The following is a 23,661-nucleotide window of genomic DNA, read 5'->3' as shown; positions in this document are numbered from 1 at the left end:
GACTCTGCAGCACCACTAGCTGCAGCAGTGCCCACCCTGGGGTCCCACTGCTTCCTGTACAGCAGCCCCATGTGCAGCGTCAGGAAGTTCCACTGGCTCACCAGCACCTTCACCCCTATAGGGAAAGCAGACGGACAAGACTTGACAGGCCGTCGGCCTTCCCTCACCCACTGGAGCACCAGACCCACTTCCAAGTCCTCTTTCTGAGCCAGCAAAAACTGACCCAGCTGCATATCTTCTAGAGTGAAGGCAGCAGTGGCTGCAGCTGCTCGTTTGGGAGCAGGTTCAGGCTCGAGGGTGGTCTTTGGCTCAGGAGCAGTCTCAGGCTCAAGGGCAGTTTCCTGTTCTCTTCTCCGATCCTCCCTCCATTCTGCAAGCTCACCGTAGTGGCACTGCCTACTGGCACAGTGATGGCGTGACAGGCTTTCAGTATTGATGTTCTTCTTACCCAGGCAGTGCTCAAGGATGAAGTGGTAGTTTTGTAATAGCTCAATCCAACAAGCTAATTGCCACTCCAGCTCTTTGTACCTCAACAGTAATTGCAGCACAGCATTGCCTACATTACTAGCATAAGTGCCTAAAATGAACAGTTTGTAGGACCGGTAGGACTGGGGCAGTGACCAGGGCAGTCTGGAGACCCTACTGCTGTCCACACAGTTGTTCAGTTGCTTGCTCTGCACACTGTGCCACCACTGTTGCCAGAAGAGGGTTGGGGCAGAGGTCGGCTATTGAGGAAGGCAAACCGCTTGGCTGTCTTAATTATCACCCCAGCAGTGGTCTGTCCATCTAAAGCTAAAATACACAGGTCAGTATCTTCAGCTTGAACAAACTCTTGCTCAACTCAGCTCAACAAACTGTTTGGCCTAGGCGCAAGGGTAGCTTACAGCGGGCAAGCATGTTCACTGTATGACCAGTTATTGTCCCTAACTTAATGTCCGTGGCTACCCATGGCATGCTACATGCCAAGAGTTCCGGTTGAATTCAACTAATAGTAGAACCCATGTCAATCAGCAAAGTTGCTGGTGTGCCAGCTGCCTCACAACACACTTAAATGCTATTTTTGTTGCAGCCCAAGTGGCACCCCTTTTGTTCTCAGGGCGTTCCTGCCCACAGACTGACTGCTGCTGCCATTCATTGTCATCCCTCAGCTTCCAGTTACACTCTGTCTTCAGATGGCCTTTCTTGCCACACTGCCAGCACCAGATATTACAATGTATGTCATAGAGTCGTCATTGCCTGGGCCGGAACTGAGGTCACTTCCTGCCCACCCCTTTCTTTTGAGCAGAATGCTCTGCAAATTGTCAGAAGAGTGCTGCTGCTTTACTTGTTGCACCGGATTGCCTCAAAGTCCTCAGTCTGTCCCAGTGTCTCACTCAGGTTGCCTGGACAAGAAATGCAAACCTGCTGCCTCAAAGGACAGGCCGTCTCTCGCCGGGGGGCTGAATTATGGATAGGCTGGCCAGATTAACCGCTGCATGTCTGCAGCATACAGGCCTGCGACTTCTTAGGCCCATTATGCGACAATGGGAGTCACTTAATGGTAGTTAAGGAGTCGACTCCAACGACTCTCAACATTGGAGTCCGAGTCAAATCCAAAAATCCTGGAGTCATAAATCACTATACACACGTTATGAGTGTACTCCCTCTGTTGGCTGTGCTCATGCACTGCAGAGTAACCCTTCCCTTGCATGGAATATTACAAGAAGCAATTTTTAAAAAATTGAAAATTCTAAATGGTGGCCAATGATTATAGACAGAGCTTATGGGTCCTAGAGGCAATAATGTCAATGATGAGTTGATACACCAATGCACCAAGTTTGACTACTCTTGGAAACAGGGTTGAGAGGGTTTGCCGGACAGGGATAGAAGTGAGGACAGGGAAGCCATGATCAGCTAGCAGAGTGCTTTAACAAGCAGAAAATTGGCTGTGGCATGGAGACATTCTGTGGCATGCAAACCCAGGTTGCTGGGGATGTGCAGTAAGGCCTAGCAGACTGCAGAGAGTGCTGCAGCATGGATCAGCAAGAGGTCAGGAAAGAGAAGAAAGACTGCTCACTTGCCAGAACAGTGGCCATAAAGAAACAAGGCAGCTGGACTCACTCTGGGAGGGTGTGTGGGTAGGACTTCTCACCATTCAGTACTTGCAGAAAAAAAGATAGGAACTAGTTCAAGATAAGTTCTTCTGTGTATGGTGTGCTGCCCACATCAATTAATCTCCACCCATGGGGCATAGCAGAGGGGTCCAGTTGCTCCCATAGTAAACCAGCAAATCATCATCAAGCTGACTATACCAAGGAAAGGAAAGGATTGAAGAGGTGCATAAGCACAAGCTGAAGAATTAGTCTCTCTTGTGTTAAAGCTGAGAAAAAGCTGAGACTGAAATATGCGACTGGAGGTCAGTTGCAGGGGCTTCACAGCTCAGTCCCAGTGGTGAGTGATGGGGCTCCTTGGCATCAGTTGTAACGTGAGGATGAAGCTGGTGCAGGAGGTTGACAGAGAAGTGGAGGATGCATGTTGGATCTGGTTAAAGAGGCAAGAGCATTGGCAGAGACAAGCCACTGAAGCGGGGCCAGGGTACAGCTGAGATGGGATCTATGGGATCTTTTCTATGATGGAAGTCAGACAGTAACTAAATAAAACTGGCCTTTGTTGACAAAAACAAAGATGAAATGTACTAACATTATCTTCAACAAAAAAAGAAAATGTCATCAATGGATGATTGGACAGTCAAATTGTATTAAACAAAATAAAACAAAAATTCTGTACAATGCATCATAAATATATGACAAGAGGAGCCAGTCAGAAAGTATGAAAGCAAAGCTTGGCTCACCATGTGAGTATCTTTCATCCAGTCATTATCATGCATGCTGTGGTGCAGAGTTTAAAAGATGTTGGTGCACACATAAGATTGGATAACAGGGAACAGGCACTGAGATCTGGCAGGTAAATATGAATGCATGACTTACCATGTCCCTGCCCGGGCTTGTTTTCGGGAGAAAGAAGAGAAGTGATATAACTTTAGATATGACTCCAAGGGGTGGAAAAAATGCAATGTAAACCACGTGTACTTATATATAGTCTTCGTCTGTCACAAGTGACAATGGATAGTGCACTGAGTGATGGTGTGGGGATCAAAGTACAGAGAGTGATGTAGAGCAGTATCTGCGGTGACTGAACTGACTAATTCTTGAGTGGCAGTCTTTGTAACAGTCAGCACAGATGAAATTAGTTCGATGTTGTCGCTGTTGTTAGCTGCTCTTTTATTTTGATATTTTCACTGCATGGAGGATTGTTCTTTTATTTTCAACATGAAGAATACCTTCCACAGTGTGTTGCAAACATCGACAGTCATTCGCAACTGATTCCCAAGATGTAGTAGGAAATTCTGTGGAAGTACAATCACTTTTGCATACATCCCTGGAGATGTATCATCCCCAAAGATGAGGATGGCTGATGGGATGGGAGTCCTGGAGGCTAATGTCCTGTACAGCAGTGACTTTTGGATGCAAGAGTCATCCATTCTTCTAATATGGCCAATCCAGTGAAGATGCCTTTGGCTAAGAGAGGCACGCATACAGTACTGTGGAGGCCTTATCATTTTAGGTCTAATGTCTCCTTTTGTTGCCAGGAGATGCCCAAGATGTGTTGAAGACAATGCCAATGGAAAATGTTGAGCATTTCTTCATGTCTGGCATGCCATCCAGTTTTCACTGGCATAGAGAAGTGTACTTAGAACACAAGCTTGATAAACTGTCAGCTTAGTGTCACTCAAAAGGTTTTTGTTTTCCCACACCTGCAGCATCGTCAGCATAGCTCTTTGATGGTGAGATGACAGATCTTAGTCTTTGCATGGAGGTGGGCAACACTGAATAAGCCACTGTCTGTTCTTGAGTGCAAGAGGAAAATTCCACCTGAACTAGATCCAAATGCATGATTGAGACAGAGTGAGAAGAAGGTGGAGAATAATGTGGAGGCAACTACACATCCCTGCTTCACTCCACTGCTGATTGGAAAGGCTTCAGATGATTCTCCACAGAAGTCCACAGTCCCTTTGGTATTGCTGGACTTCAGCAGCTTCAGAACTCTTCATGAGTTTGAATAACCCACTTCTGCCGACAGTGTCAAAGGCCTTTGTGAGGTCAACAAAGCGATGAAAAGAGTTTTTCTTGTGTTCTGCTTTTTTCCTGAATGGTTGGCCTGACTGTTATCAAGGGTAAACCCGGTTTGCATGGATCTGCAACCTTTGGAGAAGAACTTTTTTGTTTTACCTTTATTTAACCAGGCAGGTAATTTAAATACAGATTCTTAAGAACCAGGCAAGGACTTTATCAGCAATGCTCAGGAGGAATATTCCATGATAAGCATTGCAATCACTGTGATCACCTTTGTTCTTGAATAGGATAACAACCTTTGAGTCCCACATATCCTGTGATATTTTGCCTTCTGGTAGAGGCATAAAAGCTTTTGTGGGTGTTGTAACAAGACAGTTTTGTCTTGCTTGATGATTTCCAGCTGTATGGAGGTACTGCCAGTATGGAGTTACTGCCAAGTCATCAGTTGCTTTCTCCAGGTCAAGTAGTGACAGAGAAATGTCAAGTTCATTCATAACAGGGAGATTCGGGATGGTATTGAGTGCTTCTTCAGATATTACATTCTCAGTGGAGTATCTTGAGATAATGCAGTTGAGATAATGCTCTCTCCAACACTCCAGTTGATCTTTACAGTCAGTTATTATGGCACCTGTCTTTGTTTTAAGGTACTGTCGTGATTGCAGTGGGACCCACTGCTTGTTTGATGCCTTCTTACATATCTGCAGTGTTGCTTATATCAGCGGTCTGTTGAATTTTGCTGGTAAGATCGAGCCAGTATCTGTTAGCCCCCTGGTAGGAAGTACACTGGGCTGTTCTTTGGGCTGTACGAAGATAGCTGAGGGTATCTCTATGGGGATTTGTTCGTAGAGAACCAGTGCTGCTCACTTCGCTTCCATCACAGGTCCTATTTCTTGAAAACTTGCTTCAAACCTGTCCACATAGTTGTTGCTGTGAGACGGGAGGGATATGTGATGTGTTCATCAGTGCTGAGAGGTTCTTGCTGTTATTTTAAGCAAATTGAGTGTGCGTGCTATCAGTCTTCATCAGGCATGTGAGCATAATGATATTTCTTTGGCCTTAGTGTGGCTTTGCAGGATACCAACAGGTAGTTTGTGTCACAGTCCACATTACAATAGGTCTGCGTAATGCCGACGGAGCTGTGATGTTCCTTTCTTATGATGACTAGATCTAGTTGGTGCCAGGGACCTGATCTAGGTTGCATCCATGATGTTTTATGTTGTTGGGTGGAGAAGACATTGATGATGCAAAGGTTGTGTTCAAAAGGAGCTCAAGGAGTCTGTCTATTTTTTTCCCAGTAGCATGGGGACCAAGGAAGATGGGCTAAGACTTGGAGACCATCTTAGCCTGTGATGTTTAAGTCACCAAGAATAAAATTTGTACTTGTTTTGGGATGTTCAATTCAATTCAATTCAATAGCGAATGGTCACAAAGAAACTTTACAGAGTAGCAAGGCAAGAGCAAAAAAAAAGCAAAAAGAGCAAACAGAGCAAACACCAGGCCTGAACGCCCAAATAGCAAGTACATAAGGAAAAAAGCCCCATGTTGTCAAGATAGAATCTAGTTAATTGGGGAAAAGATCTTTGGTATCTGGGTTAGTACTTATTGTTGGAGCACTAAAATGTTAATTGGTCTTATGTAGGTGTTTACGCAGATATTCAGTAGCCTCTCTGAACCGCCTCAAGGAGGTTGCACCATTGCAAGAAAATTGTTCCTGACTGCAAATCCTACACCATATTCCCACTTTTTGATTTTCCGTGCCAAACGTGTAGTTACTTTCTTTGATGGATCCAGTATCAGCAAGCCATGTTTCCTGAAGTTCAACAATTCACTTTTAACCAGAGGAGTGCAGCATCCATCATACCTGTCTTTCTAGGACATTTTATTTTGTGGATGTTGCTGCTTAATCCATAGTCATCCAGGAGAAAACATTTCAGGTTGTTGGGTGCACTGTATGGTTTTTGGTTTTTTATTTGTGGTTGGTTATATATGATTTTTATTCCGTTTATTTTGTTTGTCAGGTATACATGTTTATGATTTGCAGTTCAGGTAGGTGATCCCTCAGATACTCAGTTTAGGAAGGATTAGGGTTGCCAGACCAGGAATGTTCTGTTCTGAAATTATTTGTACAGGTCCAGTTTGGGGTCCAAACCAGAAAATGTAATGTGAATTACAATGTAAAATGAATTGTAATAAATTAGTGTGTCAGTGACAGTGACTGTCCAATAGAATGGTCACCCAGTCCAACATCAGGTCTGAGAGTGACCCCAGCCAAAACTACTTTTAATCAAAATTACAAGTAGCAACTTGTAATTTAGTGGAGCACTAATTGCTTACGATTAGGATAAATATCAAGAATCTCTGACTGATGCGCGGACTTCAAGACTTCAGCTGACTGAAATTGATTGATTGATTTAAAATTCAAAAAATATTTAATTTATATTGCATTTATTTTTTGACCAATCACTTATTTTTTTCATAAACTCTGTTCAGACTAACAACACATACCAAATCTGTCATCATTTGGACTTACTGTTCATGAGAGTCTTTTGGTATTTAAAAAAATTCTAATCGGCAACTACAAATTATAGCTGGAGCTTATGGGCCCTAGAGGCAAAGATGTCAAGCATGAGGAGATGCACCGACATACAAAATTTGACAATTCTAGGATGAATGGGATGGCAGGACTGAGGGTTTGACTTTGGGACCTGATAATAGCACCCCCTAATGGTTAACTCATGCCACTTATTTTGTCCAGGTTGCACGTGGACTGTGCTAATTACGTGTCAAAATGCACAAAGTTACCAATGTTTGGTGAAGTTATTGGGCAAAATAGGGGATAAAAATAGTAATAGGAACTTCAGCAAATACAAAAAGTTTGCCCTGATTTTTAATTAAAAAAATGTATTTGTAGTGGAACCCTAAAAAGGTTCATCTGCTAAATGCCTGTAATGTAATGTAATGTAATCTAAATACCAGTATGATTTTAAAGGCTGACTGTTTCACCCATGTACCAGTTCACATGAAGTGAATGAAGATAAGGTAAATCGTGTTTCTCACATGTCTTATACGCCTTCTGGCTACTGAGGGAATACAGAACAGAAAATGGAACTGAGAACAAATAGATGCTGAAAGCACAATTGACTGTTGTTGATTCCCGAGTGCTTGTGGGTCAGTTAGTTTCATTATTAAACCATTCTTTACTGATCAACCTGCAATAGAGCACTGTGATCCGTGGGCTAATGGCTCTCATTTAAAATATGCTTGTGTAGTGGCCACTCTGACAGAATCCAATTAGAGCAACCGGTGCTTTACACAAATGCCTCCTTTGGCTTTGCCAAGTGATCCATATTGTGTTCCCACTGGGCGTGGTTCAGAATCAATATGATCCTGCTGGGTCCATCAATAGGCAGGAGCCACACTACTTCTGCTGGTACCGCTGAGCACTGCTGGAAGGACCGTGGCATTTAAAAATTGCCAGAAATTGACTGAAAATAGATTTTTACTAAGTCTTTTTAAAATGTATTTTGCTTATTTTGTAAATGGGTGTTTATATATGTGTTGTGTGTGGGTGCATGTGGGTATGCAAATGAGTAAGCACAACATCATGCCTGCAGTTCAATAATGCAAAACACTCTAATTTCAGCATACTTAATTGATATTAGACCTCTCTCATTTTATATTAAAATATGAATATGTGTAGGTAGGGAAATGTGAATGAACGTTTAAAAAAATGAAACAGTTATTTGCTTTTTGTGTAACAAATTGCGTAAATCAAGTGAATGTTCAGTCAAGCTATCTGGCTATGAGAAATCAGCCCTCACCATCATTTGAACATTTGTCCCAGCAGTAATGAGATGGTTAGCTAAGTAGCTACATGTATAACTACAAAAAAAGAAACAGGATGGAACATGTGCTAAATGGACTGAAAATTATTTTTTTGTTAGCTAAATAATTGCCATGTGATACAGGGTCCCAAGAGTTATTTATATTGATTTCCCTTACTGCCTTCCAGATAGTTACAGACTATTGAATGTCCATTCAGAATGTCCACCGCCATGGCAAACCAGATTTCCTGGTGCTTAATAGTTGGCTCCATCTGGTCTTTACATTGCTTGTCTAACAAAACTTGTCCAATATAGCAACAGATACCATGGCTGTGCGGCCCTATACTAAGATTGTTTGCAGTGACTAGAGATAAATCAGTGGTCACTTTGAGTTCTATGTGGATAATGTGGACACTACCTCAAAGTCATAATGATATACATTGGAGTATCTGGAAATTAAGATTTCAATATGGAAAGAACCATAGAGAGCGGTGTTCTCTTGTCAGGTCCATGAGGAATTTTATACAGATAGATTCATAGTCTCTCATGTGTGCTACCCACTGAGAATCTTGATTTCAATTTTTATACAGTTACAAAATAAGAATTGGGATTTAGCATTTGCAATTATACATGGGACAGAACTGTCGTTATGAATTTTTAAAATATTATTTGGAATCAAACATTATGAATATACCGTGAGCTCCATAATGTTTGGGACAAAGATGTATTTTTCTTGATCTTTGATCTAGCTCTGTGCACCACAATTTTAGAATTATAATCAAACAATTCACATGTTTAAAATGTTCTCAGGTTTAAGGGTATTTTTATACACATTGCTTTCATAATGTAGAAATTACAGCACTTTTTACTCATAGCCCCCCCCATTTCAGGGCACCATACTGGGACAAATGGCTTCACAGGTTTTTCACATTAGTCAGATGTGTTCAATTGCTTCCTTACTGCAGGTATAAGGGAGTTTTCAGTATCTAGCCTTGATTCTAGGCTTTTCATTTCCTTTGGAGTCTGTTATTGATGTTTGTCAAGACGATGACCAGAGTTGTTACAGTGAAAGTCAAGGAAGCCATTATGAGGGTTTAGAAATTAGAAGAAGGACAAACCTTAGGCTTACCAAAATCAACTATTTGGAACATCATTAAGAAGAAAGAGAGCCCTGGTGAGCTCAGTAATTGTAAAGGGCCTGGTAGGCCAAGGAAGACATTTCCAGTTGATGACCAAAGTGTTCTCACCATAATGAAGAAAAATCTGGCAAGAGCAAGTTTGGAGGCCAAAAGCAAACTGCCCAAGATACAAAGCACACACTCTCTTCTGTGAAACATGGTGGTGAGGGCGCTATGGTTTGTACACATATTGGCTCACTTGTCTTCATTGATGATATAACTACTGATAGCATAATAAATTATGCAGTGTACAGAAGCAGCTTATCTGCTCAGGTTCAATGAAATGCCTCCAAACTCATTGGATGGCACTTCATCCTACAGCAAGATAGTGACCCCAATCATACTGCTATAGCAACAAAGGAGTTCGTCAAAGTTAAAAACTGGAAAATTCTTGATTGGCCAAGTCATTCACCCGATCTGAATCTGCTTGAACTTGAACATGCGTTTCATATGTAAACTTAAGGCAACTAGCCCCTGAAACAAGCAGGAGCTGTAGATGGCTGCAGTACAGGCCTGGTAGAGCATCTTCAGAGGAGATACTGAGCACCTGGTGATATTTAGGGGTCACAGACTTTGAGCAGTCCTTGCCTGCAATGGATATATGGCAAAGTACTACACATGATTACTTTCATTCACATAACATTAATATGTCCCAAACATTATGGTGCCTGAAATGGGGGGCTATGTATATAAAGTGCTGTAATTCATTTCTACTTGGTGAAACCAAAGTGTATAAAAATACCCGGAACTGAGAATAAGCACTTTTAACCACATGTCAATTCAGTTCAGAGTTGAATCAAGACAAATGAGTTTTTCAGTATCACTGTGGATTGTATATCCATATTTAATCCATGAACTTTACATCCATGTAGAAAGAAAAAATAAATACTAAAACGTGCTGTCATTTCTACATGGTGCAACCAAAATGTATGAAAAAATACTATTAAATAAAAGCTGAGAATCTGCACTTAAACCACATGTGAATAGTTTGATTACAAATCTAAAATTGTGGAGTACAGAGCAAAATGAAGAAAAAATATGTCTTTTTCCCAAGCATTATGGAGCTCACTGTATATCTTATGTAAATTTGAAAGATATTTTCCACTTAATCCACCGACAGAGAGGCACATAGTGAGGAAAACATTTTCTGGCGTGGCCCAGCAGGCATGTAGAAGGGACCCATTTATTTCAGACTGACAGGATATCTGGGCATTTCCTATCTCCATGCTTCTTCTTGCAAGGGACCGGGCTAGATAGAAAGCAGAGAGGAAAGATCCGGACCAGAGGGAGTAAACAGAAAAGGGACCCACAGGAAGATGCACATTTGAATTGACACAGAATCTCGCGCACCAATCAGTTGTGCCCAGAGGGCGAGCCGGCGGCGTTGCCATCCACGTGTCGTAGATACGCAGCGGGCTCGCCTTCCATCGCCGTCTCCTGCACGCTCTCTGAGGAGTGCAGTAATACATCACTCCAGTGTGCCGCCGCGCTCGCTGCGCTTTTATCCGCGCAACGGGGAGAAGCTCTGAGATATTATCTCAGTCTCCTGTAGAATACGTTTTTGTCACGATAATAACAGTTTTAACAGTCACTGTGCTCCCACCCACCCGCTCACATTTCATTTATTTTTTCAACCTACACCTTCCCAGTTCCACAAGAGCTTGAAGCTCTGTTATACGACACCTTGTTTCCTCCTCTTTCTGCTGTGCACCCCCACAGACTGACACTGTTTAGCAAACTGCAGTTTTGAGGGCCGGACTAGAGACAGGTGTGTGTGTGTGAAAGCCTTTGAATCAGCAGTGGCAAAAATGTCAAAGACAAAATGAATGAGTGAATGAAGGAACGGATTGCATTTATGCAGTGGGATCTCAGAATCTCAAAGTGCACTATACTTAGCCACTACCAAACTAGCACATTGCTGGGTGATGCACGGCAGACATTTTGAGACGATTAAACAGAGGATGATAGAATGGCCAGATTGAGAACAGTGGGTTGGGAATTAGAGCGGCCTTCATGTGTGTGAATAGAGTCATCTTAATCTATGCAAAAAGGACTAAGCTATATTGATTGCTTGGCAAAGGGAATCGTTTAAGTATCTCCCATGCAAAGCAATAGGATCAAAGAGTTTGTTGATGGATTCAAGGTGATGTGTTCATCCAAATCCCCACAGACAACAAAATATACTTTTTAAGCTGAGTTATAACTTTGATTTACTGTGAGGTGTGATTGTTCACACTCTTGAACCTGTATGAATGCAGTGAATTTACCGTGCTTAAAACAATTGCACAATTTATTCAATACCTGTCTGGTGCCTGAGCACATACTGCAAAATTATTATTAGTATTAGGGGGAGAAATAGTACTGATGAATGTACAGCACTTTATTCCACTGATGGAACAGCAGATTATTGGTTGTAACTTGTCCCCGCAGTCTGCATGGCAGGCACATGTACAGACTGATGGTAGATTTTAGACTGTAGTGCCACAATCAGCACTGCCATGGCCAGCATTCAGCCCATAATACACTGATATCCAGTGTCATGCCTTGAGATGCATTTGGAGAAAGGCACTATATAAATCCAGTTAATCATATAAGTCATAGTGTGGGTTAATGGCAATATTTTGATCTTTTGATCTTTTTTTAGAACATATCATACAAAATGGAGGTTGATGGAACCTAGTTTAACCTTATTTTTCATTGAGGATTGTGACAACAATCAGCACAACAGAACCCACCACCTCCTGCTACTCTAAACAAAGCAAGGAGCATTGCTTGCATGAGCAAATTCCCAACATAATAACACATAGCCATGGCTGTTACATCAAGCGCAATGGAACTATCCAGCAATGTGTCATGACGTTCAAGGTTCCTGACCAATAAATCAATGATTTTCCCAGTAAGTACAGCAATGTCTTTATGGAGAGACCTCCTCTAAAGCATGCATCCGCAAACACCATTTCAGAGGATAGACAGTCTGCTTTCCAAAACCTACCACAATAGATTGGAGGGATGCGATATGCCTTACAATTAACTTTTGTAGGAAAATAAATAAAAACCAAATTAGGATCTCAAGTTGCTGCCCCAGGGCCTCTGGTTTCACACTTCAGCAAAACAGACACCGGTCGCTGCAGTCAACGATTTAGCAGCTGCACTTTATTGGTATTGACAGACCAGATGTTGACAAGGCTGTTTTCTCTGTAAGAGCCTTTGTAATAGTATATTTACGGGACAGGGTGCCATTAAACACCGGTGCATTAAACGCGGGCCGACTGCCTTCTCTGTGCGTGCGCTAAATCCAGCTTGAGAAAAGACGTCATCATATCCCCCAGAGGAAAGCAGCCTTGAAAAAACAATAAACAGGATAGGAAATGAAACGGCCCCCTCCATGAATATTTGAAAATGGTGACATCAACTGAAACCATAGCAGCACATGTGTGGCTTTGTTGTGTGAGCCTCCTGTACTGGATGCCAAAAAAATCACTGTAAAAAAAAAAGGGGGGGGGGGGGGGGTGGGGGGGTTGGGGGTGGGAAGAACCCTCCGGGGAGAGATGTACCCCAACGAAGGCAATCCTGTCCTTTTAAGCTGCTGTCAGCCCCACATTTAGCCATTGGTCATTTCATAACTATGATGAGCTCTCCCCCTACCTGGTCCTATTAAAATATGGTTATGCTCCCTGAGGTCCATGCGCTGAACTCGGGGAGATGTTTGTGTAAAGGCGTTGTTCCAGTGCCTATCTCGCCTGCATCTGACTCAAGCCCCCCTTTTTTTGCTCAGGTGCTGCAGATGTACCTGCCTTTCTGCGGGATCGCCATCTCCAACGCCCTGCTCTTCGCTGCCTCCAGGAAAGAGTACGACAGAAGCAGGGTAAGGTGCTGAAGCCGGTCCATGCAGAGAGACAGGGACAAACTGCCCCCCTCCCCCAACTCGCACCCACCCGCCCACCTCTCTGCTGACAATAGAGTTTAATATCAGCCTCTCATCGCCAAACTCAGCATCTCTGTAGCGGGGGGTGGGGGTGGGGAGTCACGCACACAGGCTGTCTCTACTGGGGAGGGGGGGCAGCGGGGAGTGTGTGATCTGGGGTATAAATCTCACAGGCATTCTCAGAGAGGTTACCGCATTGATCTGTGAAAAGGGGGCGGGAGCGGGGGTGTAGGGATAGAGGACAGGAGGCCATTGAGAGGAACGGTTTACCACTTTCGCCATTTTGCTGCATACTGTAATGGATTTTTTTTTGGACCGGATTAGCGGGCTAACTGACCGCCTTCAAAGTGTAAGGGCTTTTTCTGCAACATAGTGCAGGAGCATTAGACCACATCCTCCTTCAGTAAAGCCACATCTGACCATTTCTGTATTTTAAATTGACTGATCAGTCTTTTTATGGGCTGAATCAATTTTGGGATATTGCACTGGAATGCTGCCATGTTGGGGGGGGGGGCGGGCGGGGAATGACATTTCCAGAGCACCGCAGAGCAGCTCCTGAGAAGAGCCGAAGATGTGATGGATGTGCTACGACAGATGTGTGGCAGTGTTAGATGCAGGCTGAGAGGGCGCTGTGCTTTTCGCCGTGCTCAGGCCCTGCTGGAAGTGGTGAACGACCTGTTTGAGGAGCAGACAGACCTGGAGAAGATTGTGCGGAAGATTATGCACCGAGCCCAGACTCTGCTGAAGTGTGAGCGCTGCTCAGTGCAACTGCTGGAGGATATTGAGTCACCGGTACACTTTAAACTTAATACCGCACACTCCACACCACACTCCCCACATTCATACCCCACACTCTATATTCATACCCCACTTTTAACTTGCCATAGTCGTACCCTATACTCTATATTCACACCCCACCCTTCACTTTCCATAGTCATACCCTATACTCTATATTCACACCCCACCCTCCACTTTCCATAGTCATACCCTATACTCTATATTCATACCCCACCCTTCACTTTCCATAGTCATACCCTATACTCTATATTCACACCCCACCCTTCACTTTCCATAGTCATACCCTATACTCTATATTCATACCCCACCCTTCACTTTCCATAGTCATACCCTATACTCTATATTCATACCCCACCCTTCACTTTCCATAGTCATACCCTATACTCTATATTCATACCCTACCCTTCACTTTCCATAGTCATACCCTATACTCTATATTCATACCCCACCCTTCACTTTCCATAGTCATACCCTATACTCTATATTCATACCCCACCCTTCACATTCCATAGTCATACCCTATACTCTATATTCATACCCCACTCTTCACATTCCATAGTCATACCCTATACTCTATATTCATAGCCCACAACATATTCTCCACATTCGTACTCCACACTCCACTGTCCATAACACACCTCATATCCTGTGGGTCACTCTCCCACAGCTCAGATGTTTCAACCCGACACCTCCAACATATTTGGAGCTGCAGTTTCAGTCAGAAACTAAGAAATGTGTAAATGTTCTGCCATTTATCTCAACAAAACAGTCTCTGCAAAACAGAACTGTAAATGTGGATAAGGTAAAAAAAACAAGACTTAAGATCTTTCTTTTCAATGTGTTGCAGGTGGTGAAATTCACGAAGTCCTTTGAACTGTTGTCGCCTAAATGTAGTGCAGACACCGAGAACAGGTAAGGATTTAAATATGTGTACGTGTAGATGTGAACACGTTGGTGTTTCTCCAGATAAGATAGAGTATACCTTTGGTTCATACCCGTGTTGAGTGACAAGCTGCAAGAGTCATCTGCTGAACTGATGACAAAAGCTGCACCAACAACACATTTCAAACAAGCAGTATATGACATTTCCACGTGCCTGTTCAAAGACCACTTATAAATTGAAAGACTTTCGAGGTCTGCACTAGATCATGTGCTCAATTATGTAACCAATTACTGCTACTAGAGAGGCTGGCATCCATTACTACAGAGCAGAGATGCCTGGTGGTCCTGGCAGTGCTCTAAAATCTAATTTGGACTCTGGGATGCCTACTTTTCAGATTAATATTTCAGGCCCAGACAATTGTTTTTTTAGATAAAATATCACAATAGAATGTGCCATTACATATTCACTGAGCTGCTTATTCTTATGTTCAAATAATCAGCAACTAAACACAATAAACACCACTTCATCTTCTGGGATAGTAAAACCTAGCAATGGAAAGATTTTTAACCAGTTTTTCAACCCAGACAGGATTTAGTTTCCTCCCAATTTTGGAATGCTCATTTTTATTCATTGGCCTGAGTCATTGCCACAATGTCCTCGATCACGGACAACAACACCTTCTCTTTGCTAGTGTTAATTCTGGCTACAGACCAGTTAAAAGATATATAGAAAACAAGAGGGGGTTTTAAAACTGTGATCATAAGTCACTTGTGGGTCTTTTCAGTAAGTCCCACTCGGGTGTAGTCAGCTCAACAGCAGGCATCTGGAAGTGTCCGCAGGAAGAGGAAACGAGTCGTGCTCCTCAGAAGAGCATTTTCACAACCAGTGCTTGTTCCTGACGTAACTGCCGAGCCAATCTTTCAGCTTCATTTCTCTGCTCTGTGGCACAGTGCTGCTCGTGCTCTTGTGATTACACATAAAAGCTCAGCTGAATTGTGCATGCCCCCAGTCGAAATGAGCTCTCTCTCTCTCTCTCTCTCTCTCTCTCTCTAAGAAATGAGGGTAACAGGACTACCAATAAAAATATATGTTGCCAAATGTTCCGACTCAGTAAATACCATGCTGTTACACACTGTAGGACGCTGGCAGTTTCCCTGTCTGTGGGCTTCACATGTGTAAGGAAATGGCTCAACCTGATTATGATGCAGGCTGCTCCCACTAAAAACAAATGCCGTAAAAATTAAATATTTATTCAGGTGCAGTCTCGTGGTACAGGCCATTACTGATGGGCCCATTTATGATCCGCAGCAGTAAAAACAAGAGCAATTAAAGAACCATTTTCACAGAATAATTTCGTAATTAGTGAAATATCAGGTGGCACTGTTTGCAAATGCAGCCTTTTCTGAAGAAAATGTAAGCCAGCTCTAAACTGGCAAATCATTTGCACTATGTTTCTCCCTCTCTGAAAAACACCACAGAATACCACAGAAATAAAAACTGAAGTTTAAAAGTTAAAATAAGCTGCTCTGATGATATTCTATCAGGTTGTCTCCAAAAGAGTCGGCAAAAGATGTATGCGTTTCATTAAATGAATATAACTGGAGTCAAATGCCTGGCATGAGATTTTCATTTATAGTACCCAAGAATGGCCTGCCCCTTGGGGAGAATTATATTGAAGTGTACTTCTGTCCTGCCAGCAGCAACACAGCAGCAGTCTGGAGTGAGACTTATACTAACTTACCACACTCATTATACCCCCACACTCATCTGCTGTACCTACTGAGCCACTAAATCGGCAATGTGAGATTTCATTTGACTTATATACTATCATATGCAAATTAAACTTCAATACTGTGGGGTAAAAAAACAATATTGGAATAGACATGTTTAGAGAACTAGAGCGAAGGGATACGGGAGGTGCCAATAAATTGGTTGGCAAAGAATAGAAAACGACACAGAACGCAGAAATCACTAGCAGCAATAACAAGCTCGTGTAGAGTTCAAGCGTGTGAATGACAGTGGCAGACTATTACACAATTAAGCCACCTTTTTACTTGTTTATAATACTCATTGTTATGCGTGAAATAGTCATTAAGCATTGATCGTTTTTAGAGGGGGTGTTATGGCAAGGCTACACCACATGCAGGGGCGTGTGTATGATATGTGTACTAGGGCCGGAGGAACATGTCACTATTTGTATTTGTATTTGTTGAAACAATAAAATTATTTGTATTTGTATTAGGATAAAACCAGACATAGGCGTAAACCGGAAGTGGGTGAAGTTTAACAAGGAAGCTGTATAAAATGCCCAAAATCCCATATTTGTGCCATTATAATCACTGACACTTTTATAACACTGAGGTAAACAAACAGTCAAGTTTCAAACATAGCTGAAATGTTTTTATAAATTAAAACATATGTTACTCATCCTTACTCTTAACCGCATAGTATGAATGGCATGAACCCTACCAAATCTGAAAATATGTCGGTGGCGTTATCTCCACGGAGTTCTAAGCCTGTCATTTCTATTACTACATCGTTCACAATTTTTCATCCCCACTCTAAAGGCTTTATCAACTTAATCACACGATTGCAGTGAATGAATTTCATGTGATTATATGTGCAAAATTAATTTCAATAGCGCTTGACTGGGAAATATCGAAGTGGCGTTATTCTGTTGTCAAATACCATACGGGAGTAGACAAGTACATGTTCGCACCTGGGTAAAAGCACCTGTTGTCTAGTGTCTGGTGAATTTTAAAGATGCGCTTATTTTAAGGCCAAATATTTAGGAAAGCCTTTGAAGGAGGGGGATATAGCATTTATGGCGTTAGAGTAATTTTAATTATAAAGTCCCAAAAGCATGGCGTCGCTCTGGCCTATCTGTGTGTGTGTGTCTAATTGAGAAACTTTGTGCTGACTTCTGAGCAAATCGCCTCAAAGAGATGGGAAAAAAGATCCAAATCTGCATAATATTGGCCAAATTCGGGGGGAGCAAACATTTGGAGAGAACGCATTATTTGAGTGTTGCAGAATATGGTATTCATATTCGGCACCATCTCTGCTGTGTACTGCATCTATCAGTGAAGAGTAGCCAAAGTACCGTTATTAAACAGTTATGAATAAGGAGGTGTACAACAGCCGTGAACACCGGCCGTTATTCATCTGACTATTTTTTCAGCTCGCTGCACGGTGTTTATGCGCATACAGTTTCTTTGAAATATTGGGCATATGATCAGGGGTGTGTTCCAGAAAGTGGGATTGGGTAGTTATCCGGATGTATTAAGTCAGTAAAATATAGGAAAATCCTGAATGATCCGTTCCAAATGCTAGGATCTGAGCCACTGTCAGTTACTTACTATGGTAGGTTTCGCTCTGAAACGAACCTGCCGCCAGGCAGGTTAACTTGAACTGACCTACCCAGCAGTGTTTGGTGGGATTAATTAGGCAGACGCATAACCTAGTAGGTGAACTTCATCTGATCATTCGCTGTAAAACAATATCTCATAAGGAAATGGTGTAAAGACTGGCAGCAACGGTGCCAGTGAAAATTGTACTGCCAGTGGAAAAACTGTATGAAATCCTGTTATTTTATGGAGTGGCTGTTAAAAAACAAGTCAGGCCTGCTGTCGTTATTCTACATGACTTGATAGCATTTGGGGGAAAAGTGAAATCCTGTACATTTTTACAAACCTTTTACAGGAAAATACTGTTTTTTATGTTTTGGAGGAGCATGTGGATGTGGGAATTATTCACCAGGATTTACATCGCAGCAGAATAATTAGACCATGATTAGATGTTCTTGTTCATTCAGACCTAGAGTATCTTCATGAACGTTCTCATTTGCCCTCCGCTCAAGAGACAATTGGGCTTATGATTCAGCATATTATTCACCTTCACGGCTTGCCCCTCGGCCCCTCGGTTCCGCATTGTACATTCAGTATTTTAAAATGCAGCTAAAAATACTGAAGGGCAACCCTTCTCATTTTTGTACTGGCCTGGCAGAAAATAAGCATAAAATCAGGGGCCATATTCAGGAAATCTCTCAGCGTAGGAGTGCTGATGTAGGATCAGTTTCCTGTGGCCCATAGCCTGACCTTATCCATTACTAGTTAAAAGGCGAGACAGCCCAGCAGATTCTGATGGATGATGAAAATGCGCCGATTTTATGAAAGAAGCTTTCCACTCGGCTTTATTGTACTTCAGATCTCTTTGGTGCTCATGTTGAGATGAATTCTTTCATGATAAAAATGTTATCTTTGTAATGATTAAGTTGATCTTATTCCATAACTCATTTTAATTAGTTTACATGAATGAAGAGAATGCTGTTGCAAGAGAATCTTCACAAAATCGGTTACAGATGATGATGATCATGAATATTATTATCATTATTATGAACTATTTTTAATTAAAGATTATTCATGGGTATGTTTATTAGAACAAAGTACATTTTACATTCATTCCCCAAAACCCACATTCCTACCCCACACCTCCACGGTCCATGGCACAGTTCATTCCCTCTGCCCCAGTCCCCACACTTTACATCCCACACCCCAACCTCCATATTCAAACCCTACATGTTGTGCTATTTCAATTTCATAACATCATTGGTGTTTGTGTTCCAAGATAGAGGTTATGTTAAAATAAACACATGTTGCCCCTTATCACACTGATGTATTAAAAACATTTTATTTTTGACTGTATTTTTCAGTGCCCAACATTATAACTGCCCTTCTTCCAAACAGTCTGATATCAAGAGATCAGTCAAATTAATGTGAATTATTCCTGTTGCCACTTTCAGTTTAATAACTATACAGTAGTGAAAAGGGGTTTTCCATATATGACTCCCTAGCCCCACATGTCAGGCTAATATGATTCACAGCTGTATTCACATGGCAATTTCAACCAAATAGTTTAGTAGATAGAGTCTGTAGTTTGGTGAATACTGGTAATTTCTTTTTGCATTGCTTTTTGCATGCCTTTCCCGCTTTTTCTCCCAGTTGGAATCACCACTTATATCAGCTCTATGCCATTCACTCCAGACCTGATCACTGCATTTGAAGTACATACATAATTCACTCTCCTGTAAATCAGAAACTACTTTTTCTACCTCCATCCTCTCTCTCACTGCACTTTTTATTTACTTTCCAGTGAAAACAGCCATTAAGTGCTCGTCATTTATTTTTCAGTGTCAGAAAATAGTGCAGCAAACATACATTTAAAACCAAATTACACAAAAACCTCCACAGCTATGTACAATGTTGAATCTTTTAATATTTAGTGTGTCAGCTTTTTTGCTTTTATTGCAGCTTCCATTCTTTTCAGGAGACTTGCTTTAAGTTTTTTCAAAGACATGTGCATGAATATTTTTCCACACTTCTTGTAAGCACCTCCAAAGGTCAGTCTTAGAAGTTGGTTGCATTGTCTGCTTCTCTCAGTCCAAGTAATCCCAAACACATTCAGTGATGTTGAGGTCTGGACTCTGGGGTGGCTGGTCCATTGTTTGACAACACCAGCAGTTTGGTCTTTATAATGGTGTGCTTGGGGTCATTATCTTGCTGTAGAATGAATTGGCTCCCAAACAAACACTGTCCAGAGGGTATTGCATGATATGTTAAGATTTGTTTGTATTTGTCAGCATTCATGATGCCTTCCATCAGAACCAAATCAAAAACTCAGATGTTGTTATATAACCCCAAACTTGCACTGATCCACCACCATGCTTGATGATAATCGTAGACATGATTATCTGAGAGCCTTTCATTACTTCAGCAGTGTACATACTGCCTGCTCTTACTTCAGAAATCTCAAAATTAGACTCATTAGACTCAAAAGCTTACCCCACATCTCAGGTGTCCAGTTTTGGTGTACTAGTGCAGATTTTCTTCTCTTTTGTTTATTGGCTGCTACACACCCTTTCAGTACCATTGCCCTGAGTTGTCTTCTCACAGTGGAAGAATTGATAGAAACACTGATGGATTTCTTCAAAACTGAAGGAAGAGTGGAGCTTGATTTTTTTCCCTATCTCTCAGGGATAAAATCTTTAAGTACTTTCTTTCTGATGGTGATAGTTTTGGTGGTCTACCAGTTCTTGCACGGTTGTTAGGAAACCCATGTTCTCTGTGTCACTTGTTTTTTCAGTAATATTCCTTTGATATTCACCTTCCTTATACAGTTGAATTATATCTAATTTAATCAGAAATATCTCCTTTAGCCAGTTTAGATGCACATGACAAAGACATCTGCAAGGCAGGCAAGGTATGTGTGGGTAGTTGTTTGTTTGAATGTTAGAGTCACTTTTGAAGGCAAAGGGTTCTAACATAATGTTATTGACACTTTTGGTTTGGTTACACCTTTTTTAGAGAGGACATGGCTATAACTTGTTTGTTGCTTGGATGGATGGAAAAATTAAAGTGGTTGTAGAGTACACAAGAAAGAGTGGACCAGTACTGATAGATTTGATATTATATGTAGTGGTAGATGCTTAGATATGTCTGATCCTTAGTGTTGAAACAAAAAGGTACGGAGCAAAACAGTTCTAAAAGCAAGTGTCACTAAATAATTCTTAATGCTTATTTTTTGAAGGTTTCATGAAACTAATGTTAAGTTGCCCATTGTCACCAACAGTATTGTTATTGCGTGTGGGTTAATTTTTTTAAGGATGAAGTTGAAGTTATATTTTGAAATACAGAGCTGGAGAAAAACTCATGCTTGTTTGGTTTGGTGTCTTTTGTTTTGCGTGGATTGTGTGACATGTTTTCCTGTCACACAGATGGAAATTAGTCTGCAGCTAAACTGTGTGTGACATTTCATAATTGTAGCCTACACGGTCCCTGATAACATCCATATTACTCAATGACATGTGCTTCAATAAGCTCACTCAGTCAGTTGTTTGAGATAAGGCATTACACTGGGTTAATCTTGGAGCTGTTTCCTATATGACTTGTAATGGAGAATGAGTATGAGAATTTGTGTTCAAACTGTTATGTGTGATGTATCACTTAGCACTAGAATTCAACCTCCTTTAAAAACAGTTGAGTCACAAATTTTGTGTTCAAACTTATTGTGTGAAGACTTTAATTTATGTTGTTTTCACTTTATTTAACAGACAAAAACACATATTTTGTTATTTAAGAAATGGTCGTGCCATTAATTGGTGTACTCAGTGCCATGACTCATTGTCATTATCACAAGCACAATTACAGCTGGCCAAATTAATGTCAGTTTTCAAGGTTGCTTCCCATGAACTTTGCGGTCTGAGTATTACCTCTGCAAGACATTAATGTCCAGAGAACTAAAAATAGTTGCATGTGCAGGGAAGTGAAGTGAACAGTCCATTTTGGCGCTAGGCCACTGACACATGCGACTGCCCTCAATGTTCTGATCTGAGCAGCTATGCTTCCACAGCACGCTCCATTTTGTGATTGCCCAAGGTGAGCTAAAATATTAATGATTTGGGCTAATGCTGCTTTATATATATATATAAAGCAGCATTAGCCCAAATCATATATATATATATATATATATATATGTCATGATTAATAGAAGGCTTTTTTCCGCCCTCTGTTAAGATGTAACAGATGCCGGGCACCTCTGGCGCAGAAACACCTACATAAAGAATGTAGGAATGTGGGACTGCGTGCAGCGATTATTAAATATTTACTGACGCTGTGAAAACAGCAGGCCGCACGCTGGGAAAAGTAACATTACCCGCTGGACCTGTAGGGCTGGCACACGAGCGTCACGTCGCCATCTTATAGGCATCTGACTCCCCTCTTTATATTTCCCTAATCACATTCTCTGGACTATATATCCAGTGATTAAATAATGCATTTAATATTCAATTTCAGTAATTCAATTTAAACACTGGCCTCTGGTGTTTGTTTCATGCTACTGTTTCCATTTGTAATTAGTTCTTTTTTGAGTGATAAAATAATAAAGGTGTTGTCGAGAAACACTATGGACATCCTATTTGGCATTCCTGTGCAGAAAGTAACCCCCATTTCGTGATTGTATTTTGCATCCCAGTTTCAAAGACAGCTTGGAGAAATCGTCTTATTCTGACTGGCTTATCAACAACAGCATCGCTGAGCTTGTAGCATCTACCGGTCTTCCTGTGAATATCAGCGATGCGTACCAGGACCCACGCTTTGACGCAGAGGTAAGTTGCTTTTATAGAAATCGTGGGAACTTGGAGGTTTCAGATTTCTTCCTAGCACAGATAATGGTCGTTTGGTATATACTGGACATCATTAACACCATCTGCACTATATAAACCTCAGGCTTCACTGCAACCAACCAGTTTATTATGCAAAGATGCACTTGCCCTTTCCCTTTTAACTGGAACATTTTATTGACCTACACACTCATTGCATGGTAATTTTCAATTGCTTTTCAAAAATGTTTTTTTTCCACAAAGACCTTGAAATAGCATACTCCTTATTTTATACATTTGAATCTTTTTCATTTGGCATTTTAATGTGCTCAAAGCACTGATTGAGCCCTGTCATAAATCTTTCAACAAAAAAAAAAAGAAATCACACAGAATGAATAATAGTACCACAAATAATCTTTGGCTTGGTGTAGATCTGAGCAATCAATCGCGAGCCTCTCCAGTACCCAGACCCGGCGTTTCCCCAATCTGCTTGCAGGCTGATCAGTTCTCTGGCTTCCACATCCGCTCTGTGCTTTGTGTGCCCATTTGGAACAGCAACCACCAGATAATTGGTAAGTTTTGCGTCCCTTTTGTCAGTGTCTTTACCGGGCCATTAGCTGCGGCGTCACAGGTCCTGGGGATTATTGCATGTGACAGGTGACAAAATGCAGGTTTTGTCTGCGGCCGCGGGGTGTTTTCGTAATGAGGGAGAAGCACTGAAAGCCCCGTTGTTGTGTTTGTGTACGATGTTATGCGAGGAATTCTTCATCCTAAATGCATTCGTGA

The 23,661-nt window shown here is 41.6% G+C and overlaps 1 protein-coding gene across 2 annotated transcripts in view; it reads left to right on the top strand.

Annotated features, from left to right (window-relative positions):
- pde11a (phosphodiesterase 11a) overlaps positions 1-23,661 on the top strand; it is an 89,033-nt gene that overhangs the window by 30,618 nt on the left and 34,754 nt on the right. For both annotated transcript variants that reach the window (XM_035410878.1, XM_035410879.1), the window contains exons 3-7: positions 12,890-12,979; positions 13,691-13,831; positions 14,685-14,749; positions 22,749-22,881; positions 23,372-23,447. In XM_035410878.1, the coding sequence (XP_035266769.1) occupies positions 12,890-12,979; positions 13,691-13,831; positions 14,685-14,749; positions 22,749-22,881; positions 23,372-23,447 (505 nt within the window). The remainder of the gene's footprint in view (positions 1-12,889; positions 12,980-13,690; positions 13,832-14,684; positions 14,750-22,748; positions 22,882-23,371; positions 23,448-23,661) is intronic.

This window comes from Anguilla anguilla, chromosome 3, assembly GCF_013347855.1.
Source record: "Anguilla anguilla isolate fAngAng1 chromosome 3, fAngAng1.pri, whole genome shotgun sequence".
NCBI classification, from domain to species: Eukaryota; Metazoa; Chordata; class Actinopteri; order Anguilliformes; family Anguillidae; genus Anguilla; species Anguilla anguilla.
The sequence above is the reverse complement of the archived record's forward strand: the minus strand, read 5'-3'. Positions and strand labels throughout refer to the sequence as shown.